The sequence below is a fragment of the Mus pahari genome, chromosome 5, assembly GCF_900095145.1.
Source record: "Mus pahari chromosome 5, PAHARI_EIJ_v1.1, whole genome shotgun sequence".
NCBI lineage: Eukaryota > Metazoa > Chordata > Mammalia > Rodentia > Muridae > Mus > Mus pahari.
This window is the reverse complement of record NC_034594.1, coordinates 142,352,193-142,366,916: the sequence shown is the minus strand read 5'-3', so window position 1 is coordinate 142,366,916 and position 14,724 is coordinate 142,352,193. Positions and strand designations below refer to the sequence as shown.

The 14,724-nt window shown below is 43.0% G+C and overlaps 2 protein-coding genes and 1 long non-coding RNA gene across 6 annotated transcripts in view; 2 read left to right on the top strand and 1 right to left on the bottom strand.

Annotated features, from left to right (window-relative positions):
- The window catches only part of Ddr2 (discoidin domain receptor tyrosine kinase 2), a 130,454-nt gene extending 125,061 nt beyond the window's left edge, over nucleotides 1–5,393 (top strand). For 3 of the 4 annotated variants that reach the window (XM_029538725.1, XM_029538724.1, XM_029538726.1), the window contains one exon: nucleotides 251–5,393. In XM_029538725.1, coding sequence (XP_029394585.1) covers nucleotides 251–385 — 135 coding nt within the window. In that variant the 3' untranslated portion in view covers nucleotides 386–5,393. The remainder of the gene's footprint in view (nucleotides 1–250) is intronic. The other variant, XM_021197458.1, reaches the window with a different exon arrangement.
- Nucleotides 5,394–5,941: 548 nt separating this feature from the next.
- Nucleotides 5,942–8,883, bottom strand: LOC110322288. Its single transcript, XR_002380554.2, has 3 exons — nucleotides 8,727–8,883; nucleotides 7,530–7,878; nucleotides 5,942–6,555 (listed from the first exon to the last, which is right to left on the bottom strand). It is a non-coding gene; the product is annotated as an uncharacterized LOC110322288 (long non-coding RNA).
- A 215-nt stretch (nucleotides 8,884–9,098) lies between these two features.
- Hsd17b7 (hydroxysteroid 17-beta dehydrogenase 7) overlaps nucleotides 9,099–14,724 on the top strand; it is a 16,602-nt gene continuing 10,976 nt past the window's right edge. Inside the window, exons 1-4 of the mRNA XM_021198904.2 lie at nucleotides 9,099–9,203; nucleotides 10,842–11,045; nucleotides 12,690–12,782; nucleotides 13,969–14,083. Coding sequence (XP_021054563.1) covers nucleotides 9,169–9,203; nucleotides 10,842–11,045; nucleotides 12,690–12,782; nucleotides 13,969–14,083 — 447 coding nt within the window. The 5' untranslated portion in view covers nucleotides 9,099–9,168. The remainder of the gene's footprint in view (nucleotides 9,204–10,841; nucleotides 11,046–12,689; nucleotides 12,783–13,968; nucleotides 14,084–14,724) is intronic.

Here is a 14,724-nt window from a genome sequence, read left to right as displayed (position 1 = left end):
ACCCTCATTGACGGCAGATCTGAGTTCTTTTTGCATTGGTGTAACCTTTGGTAGGAAGGCAGGGTCCACGTGAAATGCTGCTTGAGAGGAATAGAATAGAAGAAGGTAATAAGAAAGGGGCTGATGCACCCACGTCTTTCGCTAAGTTCAGTAAAGTGGCGAGGGTACATGTAGAGCTATGTTACAGTCCATTCTCCTCCTGCCTCTTAATACATATTTTTTCTCTCTTTTAAAATTTTTGTTCCCATAGATCTATCTCCCTCAACCAGCCATTTGCCCCGACTCTGTGTATAAGCTGATGCTCAGCTGCTGGAGAAGAGAAAGCAAGCACCGACCATCCTTCCAGGAAATACACCTTCTGCTTCTTCAGCAAGGAGCCGAGTGATGATGCATCAACGCCTGGCAGTGTTCCTGTGGCCCAGATCCTTCCCACAAGACCCACTGCTCACCCACGTCTAAGCCACTCCAGCCGGACATTCAGTGGACCTGAGAGACAGAGAATCAGTCACTCTGCTCTCTCTGAACCTTGCCTCCTCCACTGCACCTCCCCGCTCCCTACCATTGACTCATATATACTTTTTTTACATGAAATAACTAAAAGAAGAAAAAAATAGAGAGCAGATATTAGTAAAAGAAATGTTACTTGATATACCAAATGGTTAGATAATGAAGACTAGAAACTCAGATAATTTATAAAGGTTATGCTTCTGTTTATAAGTGTGCAGATCCTACAATATTTTTCCATGTCACTTTCTGTAAAATACCTTTAGAAAGAAAAACTTGAAGAATATGAATGTCTTGAGAAATATAAGATTAGGCTTAAGGAAAATACTTAGTAGTAATGAAGAATTGCAGGACTTGGCATTCCACAACAAATGGATGATTTTCTGACTTGGACGTGACTCTCAGATCTCTCTGTCTCTGTCTGTCTATCCGTCTGTCTGTCTGTCTGTCTGCCTATCTATCTATCTTGTCAAAGTGAGTGGCATGTACTTAAAAAGCTCTATCTTGTGTCTTGGAGTGAATGATTTCTTCAGTCATGGCCAGAGATCAGAGCCTACCCATGAAACAGGGCATATGGATAGAAAGAAGTGTCTGTTGTAAGGCTTGAAGTAGGACATAGAAAGGGGAAGATTGCACAAGATTCTTGGTAGACCATGGTCATAGGAAAGAAGGTCCTCGAAGGATGACCAGCAAGTGTATTATTTGTTGTTCATCTGTGAGGGTCTTCACTTGTGTGTTTTAGTGACAACTTGACTTTAATCTGTAAAGCCTCGAGTTTTGATATTTTAATAGTTGCTCCATCAGTTCCTCTTGTCCAGTTCTATTTCTTTCAATATGTGATGTCTTTGTGGGATTTATAGGCTAGGGCTTCAACTTCTCAGGCACGAGTATCCAGTGTCATGTCCAATATACAAGAGATATGTTCAGAGTGTTTCCAAAATGTTGGCCAAGAGCCCTGGAAGAAGTTATAGGAAGACTGATTTCCACTCTTGGGAAAATATGGAAATAGAACATATGCAGGTGTGGGTTTCCCCAGAGGTGGGGACTCTCTCATCTCTGAAAAGTTTCAGATACTAGCTGAAGAACTATGCAGGGAAGAGGTTCTTGACTACTGGGTATATATGTATGGGATAATAAAAGGATGACCATTCCGTGTTGCTGAAAGTGCTTTTGCCAAAGAGAGGGTGGCTAGCGGCAAAGCATGAAGTTCTGGCTTTGGGATTCATGAGAACGGATGCACGATCAAGCAGGAGTCACCTTAGTGACTAACTTAGTGACCCTAAGTTTTCATCCTTCCCAGACTCCAAGATTCAGCAGCAATCGACACTATAAAACCCTTAAATCCTATAGAGGAAACCGAGCTGAGGTAAAATAATGGTGATCTGCTTCTGTCTATCCAGTCAGCTTGCTCCACGGCCTCTTAGAAACCTGAGAACTTCTTGGTTCAGCCTTCAGCGTGGCTACAGGACACAGCAGATGTATAACTCAAGTCTTAACATTAATTTCATAGATCCCATTGGCTCACAGCAAATTTACCTCTCCTCTCCCATGGCTTTTCTACCATTCTCAGCAAGACTAACTTGGATCTGAGAGGTAGGAGAGAACACGGGTTGGGAACTCTGACCCTGTTCTGCCTCAAGCCAAGTATGTCATTTTCCCAAGTCTTGCTTCTCTTCTGAGTTTGTTTGCTTGTCTGTCTCAAAGGAAAATCGAATGTATGATTTAGGAATCCCTTGGAGTTCTGCCATGTTTTGTGCTTGCTGGAGAATTAGATTTGTGGTTGAGGTAAGCTCGGTTACTGCTCAGACAATTGTGGCCAGCAATAGTGATCCCGGGAGACTTCATTTAAGTAACAGCAGCACCTGCATTATATCTGCTTTAGAGTGACCAGGTGTTTCACCATGTTATCTCATTTGATAGTTCTAGGGCCAGACATGTTTCTTTCACAACTCTTGACTATATGCTCTTCAGGATTCTGCCCCCAGTTCACTGTATTCCTTTACAAATGGGGTTTCCAAGACTTTGCTTTATGGAACTAATCTATTCCAGATGGCTATCAAATGTGTATCATCATGTACAGGCACTTTGTTTTTGGTATGAAGAAGGTTCCACCTTCTGGCACTGAAACCTTTGTATTACAGACACAGGTTTAGTTTCTAGGTACACTAGCAGTACAGGTCTGAGTAGCCAACAGTGGTAGACAGTAAAGACTTACTCTGTAGACAGGTAGCTCAAATCTAAATTAGAGAAATGAAGGTAGGCTTTGGAAAAGAAAGCAGAAACAGATGAGAAACTGTGGGTTCTTGGTATTTCCCCAAGTAGCTCGTGATCACGATATATGTGAACACTTACATCAAGATGTCCTTTAGACTATCATATTTCAATTTATACCTTTATTGATGAATGCATACATTAGCCAGGTCCATTTATGTTTTTATTATTGGGGATCATACCCAGAACTCACATTTGCTAGGCATGGGCTCTGTCATTGATCGATAGCCTATGTTCAACTCTTGATCTGGTGAAAAGATAAATGTGTAACTATGTCACATATGTGACCTGGAGTGGAAATGAGTGCCCCAAGGAGAGCACCCATTGTTGAAGCTGTGGAAAGATCGTCTGGGAACACTCAAAACTGTAATACAAAAGAGGGCTGTATGCAAGTATGTGAGTAGTGTTTTTTTAAAAGTTGTTACATGAATGTGTGTGTGTGTGGCTGGAAGGAGAGGATGGGTAGAAAATAAGAAAGAAAGCACCATAAAGAGAGGCAAGGAGAGTTTCTGGGGAAGACACGGGTGAGGCAAGTCAAACGTGGTAGAGACAGGGCTGGCTGGAGGCCATGAAGTCAACGCTGATGCATGAAAAGAGATCTGAGAGAGGTTAGAAAAGGTGACTTGGGAAGAATGGAGGGTAAGTAAAGGAGAAATGCTGGGTGAAGAAGCCTGTCTTTAGTAAATGTCAGGTACACCGTAGGCAATGCAAGGGATTTTTGTAGCATCGAGGAAGGACATGGTCTTCATGGATATAGAAACACGTGGCCACCATCATCTCAGGAAGTGGGTACAGAAGGCAGTTTCCCCTCCTGTGGGTTTTAGATTGCATCTAAGGCTGGTGACAATGCTGTCTGTGCACTGGACTTTGGTGTTCCATGTGCTGTTGGGGCATGAAGATCTAGGAGCATTTGGTAGTTACCGAATCCACTTTCAATAATGCTGATCCTTCCTTGGTCTAAAATGGCCACAGAAAACATGGAAACAATAGGTGTAAGTCAGACAACACTAAGTTTCATCTGATCTTTGACAGCGGGGTGTGCCGTATTGGAAACATGTTTGTCTATTTCCCACACAGGCACCCCACACCCCACAAGAACAGCATGATGTGGGTGTGGACCATGTGTTTTAAGTAAAGAGGAGATGGGGGGCGTGTCAGGATGAAGGGAATGTGGGAAGATGTTCTAAAGACATGCACTAGAAAACAGAACAGTGTCTGGTTTCGTCCAGTACAAAATGAAGAGGATTGCAATACATTGTTTGTTGCAACTTTGATCCTAAGTTGAATCCATGGGGCCTGGTGTTTGCAGCATAGACATTTTGTTTTGTGTCTTATTTTGTTTTGAAGCCTGTGTCCTTGGGCACCATGTGGGGCAAGGCCCCGATGTTTTGGCAAGATGCAGATTCTGGTCTTCTGGAAACCTTTTCTGAAGTTTCATATTCTAGAAACAGATGAATGTCATTGGCCCTTGGTGAATTAATTGGAATCCTGAGCTAAGAGAGAAGGAAGCTGGGTAGTGACAAAGGACTTGAGTGGGCTGGCACGAGAGGACTGGGGAGGGACCATTTAGCTGTCCCATGTTTTTCAGAAATTTCTTATTTTGCAATTATCTGAGACTTGAAAGAAGTTACAAAAGAATCAGCACAGAATAGCCTTACCCTGAATCTGTTTTCCCCACACTGAAAATATTTTAGTCTATTTCCATCCATTTGAACCATTTTGAAAACTAAACCCTAGGCCCGGCTTGGCTTTCACCATTTTTCCTATATTGTACTCATTTGTTCACTGGATACTTTTAACCTTTGTTGGTTTGTAACCTGGCTTTGGTGGCATACAGGATAAAAGATTGTACCTAGATATGCTGAATCCACTTTCCATTACAGCTCATCATTACTGGACCCAGAGTGGCCACAGCATTACATGGGAGTCATATGTAACCATCAGCTCCGCTGTTTGGCACCCCAGACAATTGGAGCACAACTTAAGGAAAGTAACAATATAGAAAGTGGAAGGGAATTCTAAACAGAAGAATGGGACTTTTGTTGGTGATGAGAGGGGTCTATGATAAAGCGATACTTTGGTCAAGAAATAAGTGGTACCAAATGGAGGTAGGGATAGTTTGTGGCTAGAATGTGGCACAAATATAAACCCCTAATGTGAGGTTAAAACGCTGTCTTCGGAGGACCAGAGAAGCTTCATTTGCTTAACTGTTCGTCCTTAATTGTAATATCAGCTGCTAAACTAAATGCAAACACATCAGCTCCCTGGGGAAAAGTTGAAACTCTAGTTTCCTGGATCCTGACTTTGGGTTTTGGGTTTAGACATTTTTAAGCCGCCTTGCTTAAGGGCTACAGGATAACAACTGTCTGTGGCTTATGAGATTCCTAGCACACAAATGAGTAGTTTGTGAATGTTAGGTTTTTAATGAATAAAGTGTGGAAAGGTTATATATCACATGTGTTAAATTGGGGAGAAGTGCTTTATAACAGAGGGCTTACTCTCAATTAAAAAGAACAGAGGGAAAAGCGTTCTACAGGCAGTGTATACCTTTGAAAATGAGTCAGGCAGCCTTGCAAGGTAGTCTTCATATGGCATCAGACCAAGGGCAGAGAAGAGGGGGTGAGAGAGAGGGAGAGAGAGGGAGAGGGGAGAGAGAGAGAGAGAGAGAGAGAGAGAGAGAGAGAGAGAGAGAGAGAGAGAGAGAGAGAGAGAGAGAGAGAGCAAATTCTGGTTCCAAACTCAGCTCCTCTGAAAAAAGCTATATAGTTTCTCCTACAGACACCTTGCCAGTAACCTTACAAGTCTTATAGGAGAGCAGATCTAAGTTTCGAGGCTGATCTGCAATCACAGCTGTACTTCAAGAAAACATCTGTCAAGGGAAAGCACAGGTCGTTACTTTCAGTACAAAATGGTTCTTTGCTATGGATGGATTCACTTCTTGCCCCATGTCCTGTTCCCAAGGACCGACTTCCTGCAGCACTGTGGTGGACTCTTCTATGAGGTGACAACATCTGGGCTTATTCAATAGCCCAATAGCCTGTGGTGGGTAATCTGTTTTGTCAAGAGCTAAATAGCAAATGGATTTAATTTCTGCTTAAAATGATCACAGTCATTCTGAAATGGCTACATGAATATTCTCCGTACTAGAAAAGGGAATGGAACGTGGTGCCAATTGTATATTTTCCTTTATTTATTCCCTGTAAGTCTGTCAGATGATAAATTGTACATAACAGTGATTAAAGAGTCATGCTACTGATACAGTCTTCGTTCTGTCTCAGCAGGAACACCTCTGGCCTCTGTTGTCTTTCCTCCTTACACCATTGGTGGAGTGGTGATGTGACACAGGGAAAGTGTGCACATGGTTATTAGGGATGTCTGACAGAGAGTCATGTGAAAAGACTTCTGTTAGATGCCAGTTGACAGCTAGCTAACATGGCTATGCCTCTGACAGAGTAGAGACCTTGTTTCATATCTTTATGTTATCGGGCCACTTCTGGGAACCTGAATTTCCAGGATTATTTTGAAAGCCTTCATTGTCATTCCTGTGGAGTTGTTTTGTTTTGATATTTTTTTTTGAAGGAACAGAAACGCTTGCTAAATCCAAATATGGTCTGTCTCAGGCAGCTGTTCACACAAACATAAATACAAAAACTGTATACAACTGGGATGCAGATGCAAACTTCCCAGTGGAGATTAGGGAGGAACTATCCCAAACACATTTTACTTTAACGTGTGCAGAATTCTGAGTAACTTCTGAGCACACTTCTCCCAGCAGGTGTCCTAGTAGAAAAGAGAATGGGTATGAATTCTCAAAGAATAAACAGTATTCACGACTGTACTTCCTGACTCTGCAATGTCCAGGCTTTCAGGACCCAAGACCAACAATATACCTGAGCGGTGGAACTGGGATGGAACAAAAAGAAGCAAGGGGACTGGGGATGTTCAGAGATTTAATTCTGCCATCAACACATACCGCCAAGGCTTAATGACAGATATGAGTGATGGCTTGCATCTATGCACACACATACACAAATACACAGATGAGTTATTCACATGTCTCATTATGTAGGTCATTATTGAGGACGGAAATTATGTCTATTCAGTTTTTCATTAGCAACTTGTATGGGTTTGGTTAAGTTGCAGAGAACAAGAAAACTATTTTCCGTTTATAGTTTTATATTTACTTCCTATTTGAAAAAGAAGTAACCACACATCTGTAAATCCTTCTCTTCTAGAGTCCTTGGATCCTACACAGGGTAACACATGACCATTTACCACCAATGAATTGGGTAAAATTCTGAGTTAGTTTTGAGCCAGACTGAATGCATTTTTTTTTTTTAAGGAAGAGCATTGAAAAATATGAACATGAGAAACTACACAGCCCCAACTGGAAGTTATTCGTTAGTCCTGTTTGTAAATTAGAGGCTGTCAATTCTGGGAATGTTTCTAAGAACCAAGAATAGAACTTTATAATTAGAGCAAAAGCTACATCTCCCATCCTTACCTTCTGTACCCTAAAAGGAAAAGAGGTCACAGTCTGACTTTAGGGTAGAGACGGATTTATTACATGGAGCACTAATAATGAGAGTTGACCACACCTGCTCAACTCACACCAAGCCTTGCTAGTGATAACTTCACTCACCGTGCACCAGACTGTTCTGGTACCCAACAGAAGACCCAACCCCAGGACAACACAAACCCAAGACGAGTAGTTTGGAGTGAGGTAAAAACCAAAAACAAAACCCAACACTCACCTATGAATTAAAATATATTTCAATTGCTCTGGGTTGTGACTCTCTATGACAAATTACTTTTAAAATTAAACATTTTAGATGAATAGTCTAGTGCATCCCTTGCCGGTCACAGAACCTTGGAAGAAGCAACTTCAGTAGAACAAAAGGAGGAAGGCTCCCCGTTTCCCTCACTGGGCTACGCTGGAAGCGATAAAGGAGGAGAGACTTTCTCTGAAGTTTTCTGGGTCTCTTCTAACTCAGAGCTGGTCCCACACCAGTTCTCATCTGAGGCTGTGGTAAGGCTGAACTCCTCTCGGACACAGCCAGACTCCTGATGCACAGAGTTCATGCTAATAATTGCATGAGAGAACTTAAAAAACAACAACAACAACAACAACAACAAACTCCTCAAAATAAACGTCATAATACGTTAATTAAGTTTACAGTGTTTTGGTGGGCCACTTTCATGCTTCCCTAGGGTGCAGTGTGGACACACCTGCCCCCCCCCCCAGCCTCTCCAATTTCTTTTTAAAAAGTGAGCTTTCTTTGGGAGAGCCACAGTTTTCTCTGCTCTTCTGCTGCCACTTTTTAAACTCCAGGGTTTAAAAAGGATCATTTGGGTATGGAATCTCATGATCAGGGATCTTTTTTTTTTTTTTTTTTTTTTTCACTCCAAGGCTTTAGAAAATTTGTTAAGTTACTGTCTTTTAAGAACAGTTGAAATGATCAATCAGTTTTCTTACGTTTTAGCAGTTTGTTGGTATCATTAATCAAAACATAGATTAAAGCCCAGAAAAGATTATATCAGTCATTTAGGATCAAGGCTATTCCTAGTAATTACAGCTTTGAAAGAGGCATAAAGTTTGTTCAATCATACTACGTATGCGTATGAGTCCTTTCACTCAATATTAACCATCTAAAAGACAGCAACAGCTGCGCAGGGTATTTTTATGCAAATTGAATTTAATTAAAAAAAGGTAGTTATAATGTATGCATTTGCCCCTCCCTCCCTCACTCACTACCTAGTTCTGCTCCCTCCAAAGTACTCATCTGGGATGGCTTGGCGACAAAAAAGGGAGAAAAAAAAAAAAAAAAGGGAAAATAAAGCTCATTACAGCGACCTGACAGGCTCTGAAGGAGATGGCAGTACGCATTCCTTTAGAGTTCTGAGATTCTCTGGTTTCATTCCACATTCAGAGCCTGAAATTGCTAATTTACCCGTGATTCGACATAAATAAAATTCAATGAAATCCACGTTCTCTTTTTTAAAGACACGTCCTAAGAAGCAACCTTGGACTTGGGTTCCTGCACCCAAGCCTCTCCCAGCATCCTTGTGCAACTTCCAGCTCTGCCCGCCCGCTCCGCTGGCTCAGAAAACAAAGACACCGCGGCAGACTGGGGAGGGGACTGCCTGGATTGGCTAGGACCCCTGTGTCACATGGCTCCGCCCCTCGGCCTATCTCACCTCACCCGGTCTGGGCGTCGAGAGAAGATGCGGAGTTGCGATTGGCGGGCCTTAGCGCGCGAACCGGATGACGCAGGAGAGGTGGAGCCTGACCGAGCCTTGATTGGTCGAGGTGCGCATGGTCACGGATCAAGGTTCAGGCTAAGCGCTGCTGAGAACCCCGGTGCAGATCAACTTCGCTGCTGGGCGTGGAAGATGCGGAAGGTGGTTTTGATCACCGGGGCGAGCAGGTGAGACCTCCTATGGAACCCCGGAGTTCCGGGGTGCGGGGAAGCGCAGGTCGGTGATTCACTTCGATAGGGTCCGCTGAGACCCGGTCCCTTCCTTCTCTGGCTTTCCAAGAGGTGTGGTCATGCCTGCCTCTCAGGGTGCTCAATGACTGGCGCTTTGAATTAAACATGACAGTGGAAAGGAAAACTATACCGCCAGTGACCGATCAGCCTGGCAGTGATGCTGAGCCTGTGTTCTCAAGGGACCGTCAGTCTCCCGAGAGTAGTTAATTGTAGGTGCCCACAGTTCACTTTAACCCTAAACACTCGGTGTGCCATACACTCTGGGTGTTTGAATGTCAGCATCCATGAATTTAGGACAATGGGGACATTTCATTCCTGCAGCATGTTTCGCATACTCACCCCAGGAACCTACAGAACGACCAGTCTAGCAGCTAAGGCTTATTCTGATGCTGACACCAGCTAAGTTATTCCAGGCTTGCCCATTTGACCCTTGACCTACTTACCGTTTGTTCATGAAAAATGTGTGGAGGATGGGACCAACCAACTCTCCCCCCCCAATTGGTTACATTGATTTTTTTGAGGAATTAATACAGGATTTGTTAAATGCCACTTAAGCCTGTTTCAGTGACCCAATCACATCTATATTAAACTAAACCAGTGGAAGGGTCTGTCTTGGGCTTTTTGTTAGTGTGCACTCTCCTTTTGGCAGTTCTTGTGTGGAAAGTTCCTCTAGAAGTCAGGCCTGAATTTGTGTGATTTTTGATATCCTGTGTGCAACTTATCCTAAAGTTCTGGTATTTAAAGTAAGGATGAATAGGCCGGTATATGCTTGATATTTTGCTGGCAGGGCCACCAGACTATGTGGATTTCAGACCCACTTTGGAGTTCCCTTTGCTGGCAGTCTGCATGAGAACTTATCGTTACCCAGGGTGGCATCGCTACCAGCAGCAGGCCCCATCTGCTGCGACTTTCATATCACTCTTTCTGACCCAATACATCTGAAGCTCTGAGCTCTGCTCTTTTCCTTCTTCTCTGTCTTCGGCTCCATCTGATTGCTAGTTCTGCTTTCTGTCTACTTGCATTGAAGGCTTTTTTTTTTTTTTTTTTTTTTACTGTTGGTTATTCTGCTATGGTTTAGTAGTTGACAGGGATTTAACTTCAAGCTGTGTTACTATGTATTCTCCCAAAGGGGGAAGAAAAAAAAAAGCCCAAACCAAAACCTCAGCGGTGCACTTACTGTGATTTACAGTCTTCGTAGTCGCAGCAGTACCGAGAGGTGGTGAGAACCCTTGCCTTTGAGGGTCCTAGGCACCCCAAGAAAATGGGGACACAATAAACAACTAATAAGACCCTCCTTAAAGTATTTGCTGGAGATATATTAAATCACACCCTATCAAGCACCCCAAACCTCGCTCACTGTGTCATTGAACTATATTAGAGGGGAACAACTGGATGTTGCTTATCAACATGGCTTATCGGGGGATTCCTTCTTCACATAAGGTTTGGGTACTTTCTGTCTGTCTGGGTTTCTCATTGGAGCTCATATCCACACTGTCAAGTTTCTGAGCCAGAGAGAACCGCCTTCATTTAACGCCATTTCAATGAGCTCATGCGTGTGCCTAATTCTCCCTTCAGTGGCATTGGGCTAGCCCTTTGCGGTCGGCTGCTGGCAGAAGACGATGACCTTCACCTGTGTTTGGCGTGTAGGAACCCGAGCAAAGCAAGAGCCGTTCGAGATACCCTGCTGGCCTCTCACCCCTCTGCCGAAGTTAGCATCGTGCAGATGGATGTCAGCAGCCTGCAGTCAGTGGTCCGGGGTGCAGAGGAAGTCAAGCAAAAGTACGTCTCTTTGTGATAGATCGCTGTCTGTCATAAAATTAATCAAATGAGCCGGGCAGTGGTGGTGCACGCCTTTAATCCCAGCACTTGGGTGGCAGAGGCAGGAGGATTTCTGAGTTCGAGGCCAGCTTGGTCTACAGAGTTAGTTCCAGGACAGCCAGGGCTACATAGAGAAACCCTGTCTCGAAAAACCAAAAAAAAAAAAAAAAAAAAAAAAAAAAAAATAATAATCAAATGAGAAAGGGCAGGAAAATATGAAAAGGTAATGGGTATAGTTAAAACAACTCTTCTTTCCTTTGTGGTAGTATAGCATGGCATTTTAATCAAACTGGACAGGACAGGGAAATATAGAAAGGTAATGGGTATAGTATATATAGAACAAGTTGTACTGAGGGAGTCTGACATAGTGATGACGTTCAAGCCCTGAGAACTTGGAAATACCCTTTCCAGTTGGCAAAAGCACCATTGTGTGGGACACTAGATCTGTATTCTCCATCCCGTTAGAACGCATACAAAATAGTGATGCAGTTTTATCCCTAGAGAGACACTACGGCAATCCTTTCCATTTTATTCATAATATTAATTATGCTGCTTGATTGAAGCCAGAGCTTAATTTCCACACTTTACTAAGCATTGCTTCTTCATGCCTAGCAAAATCACGTGTTATTACTAAAGTTTGTAAAGTAGATAATGCAATAATTAATCTGGCTTCACCTGCATGACACATAGTCGCTAAAGCAGCAACAATGTCAGTACTTAAAGTAGCCATTTTAATAATTTCAACCATATGGTTGTTGTATCATCAAGAAGTACTGATGCATTATCCATATTGTCAACCAAATATATATCAAGGTCTGGTTTTATCAGCTGTGGCTCTGTCCTGGGTCACAAAGCAGACAGGATGTGGTGCCTGAGATGCTGGGAGATACTCTGAGCATGAGTGTTGCCTGAGTGTCACGGGAGCAGGTACCGCCAGCCTGGGTCCCACTTCCAAAGGGTGTACGTACATTAAGGCCTATAAATGTTCAAAACTGAAAAAAAGCTCACACACGGTTGCATTTCTCAATCCCTCCATGACACGTATTCTGAAGCAAGCCCAATCCCCCCAGAGCATTTATGGTTTTAGGATATGAGCGCAGCCTTTAGTCAGTTTATAATACATAGTCTCCAGCCATGAGCTCCACCGAGTGGTTTCCACTTGGGTCTTCTGTTGTGGTAGATTCCTGGCCATCCAGGTTACAGCACTGATAGGTCAGGGCAGACGTGCTGTGGACATTATGTGACTTGAACTGGTAAAGAAGACCAGGAGGAAGATGGGTTTGCTCGAGGGTTCTCCAGTGCTTGGTTGGGGGGCTGCAGTTGGATTTCCGTCTAGAGATTTAACTTCAAAGCCCTTTGAAACTACCCTGAGCCAAGATATTCTAGAGATTTAACTTCAAAGCCCTTTGAAACTACCCTGAGCCAAGATATTCAGGTGTCTGCTATGGCTAGAGACGTGACTGAGAAAGAGCCATTGTTACATTGTGGCCGTCTTCATTGGTTTGGAAAGGGTTTTTCTGTCCTCGGGCCTTCTGTGTTATGGAGGTGGAGTACAGTTTTGTTTCATCTTTTCTAACAATGCCATTTTTGGTATTTTACTCGCAGGTTTCAAAGATTAGACTACTTATATCTGAATGCTGGAATCATGCCTAATCCCCAATTCAACCTCAAGGCATTTTTCTGTGGCATCTTTTCAAGGTAATTTTCCCAGTCTAGATCAGTGGTTCTAAACCTGTGAGTGGAGACTCCTTGTGGGAAGGGGCACATTACCCTTTCAGAAGGGGTGTCACGAATCAGATAGTCTGCCTACCAGATCCTTACATTACGATCCCTAACAATAGCAAAGTTACAGTTATGAAGTAGCAATGAAGTAACATGAGGAGCTGTATTAAAGGGTCACAACATGAGGAAGGATGAGAATCACTGTTGTAGTCGAGACTGAGTGCAAGGAACGTGTTTATTTCGTTGCCGTGGTTTTGCCTTTTGTGCGTAGGTTGAGTTGGGGGATGCTGAGAAGGATGAAGATGAACAGGAAGGAGGAGTTGGTACCACAGCGGGCAAGTCAAGTACTTAGTTTTGTGGGGAGTACTGCCCGTGGCCATGGTTTTCATAATGGTCTGAGCTTCTGGAACATTCCGCATCATCAGATGGTTCATGTGGAAATGGCTGAATGTGCTGGTCTCGGAACCCTCCTAGATAAGGCGGCATGCTTAGAGAGCCTCCAGCCTCTGGGGGGCTGCATTGCAAGATGCCCAGCTGTGTGTCAGGAACTCTGACTAGTGAGTTAAGAGAATGCAGGGGACTAATGTCTGTCTGAGAGATTCTCAGTACACACGAGTATAGTGGCGTTCAAAGATATCTAACCATAAACCAGACTCAGAGATATATGTGTTTGCAACCCAGTGCATTAATTCAGAGATTTTTTGATGCAGGCGACCTGCACATTTTCTCTTTACTTTATCTCCATGAAAACAAAACACAATGCACATGCATCCCACTATTAAACTGACATCCCAGCAGGGCAGTCTGGTAATGTGTTTGATGCTCTTAGAATTCCTAGTGAAAAAGACAACCTGGTTAACTTTTCCAGTACTTAAACACACTCAGTGTGAGTGAAGACTTTTTCTAAGCAGCATAGCTATGATTGCCTAAGAATAGTTTACCTCTAATCTGACTGGGCAGTGGGGGCCGGCAGGCATGGTAAGTATTCCTGTGAATTTGGGTAAAAGAAGTATTTAATATCTCATTTAATACAAATGTCCAAGAAATTGTTTTGTTTTGTTTTTTCTCATTATAGAATCAAAGTGTGTCTGTGTGTGACATCTTTGGTATTTTCAGTCCAAGGAGCGTTAAAAAGTCACGTTGTTGTCTTCTGTTGTTTCAGAAATGTGATTCATATGTTCTCCACAGCGGAAGGACTTTTAACTCAGGATGACAAGGTCACTGCTGACGGGTTCCAGGAGGTGTTTGAAACCAATCTCTTTGGCCACTTTATCCTGGTAAAAAGTCTGCAGTCATACTAATTCCATACTTTATTGCTGTGATCCTGAGGGTGTGCGCAGACATATTACTGTTCTATGAAGCTCATTAGTTTATAGTTAGCATTAAATCATCAAGTTTTTATATCTGATCACTGACCTCTGAAAATGCTGCTTCCAGAGAGGAGGAGGTAGATTGGCAGACACACAGTCTCACTTTAAAACAATAGAAAATAACAGCAGAAAAAGCAAGTTCTATTCTAAGTAGTTCTACAAACAGGGCTTGGCACCTCATAGCCTGGGATAGTAAGCGTGCTGGCATTAGACACTGATACTTGGTTGACTTTTTGTTAACATGGTTATCATCCATACTTGGATGTACAATTCTAGAAATATATAAAAGAGTCATCATGAGATGTGTGGCTTATCTAGTGTGTTCTGTGGTGTCGCCTCTGGCCCACTCTCATGGGGTGGCTTTAATATGGAGAGTAAGAGGCCAGCCATGGTGGTATAGTTCACTGGTGCTGGGAGAAATGTGATGCTAAGCTTGCTTGAGTAGAACCTGTATCTGCTATTTCTTTTGGTTTGGTTTGGTTTGGTTTGGTTTGGTTTGGTTTGGTTTGGTTTGGTTTTTTGAGACAGGGTTTCTCTGTATAACTCTG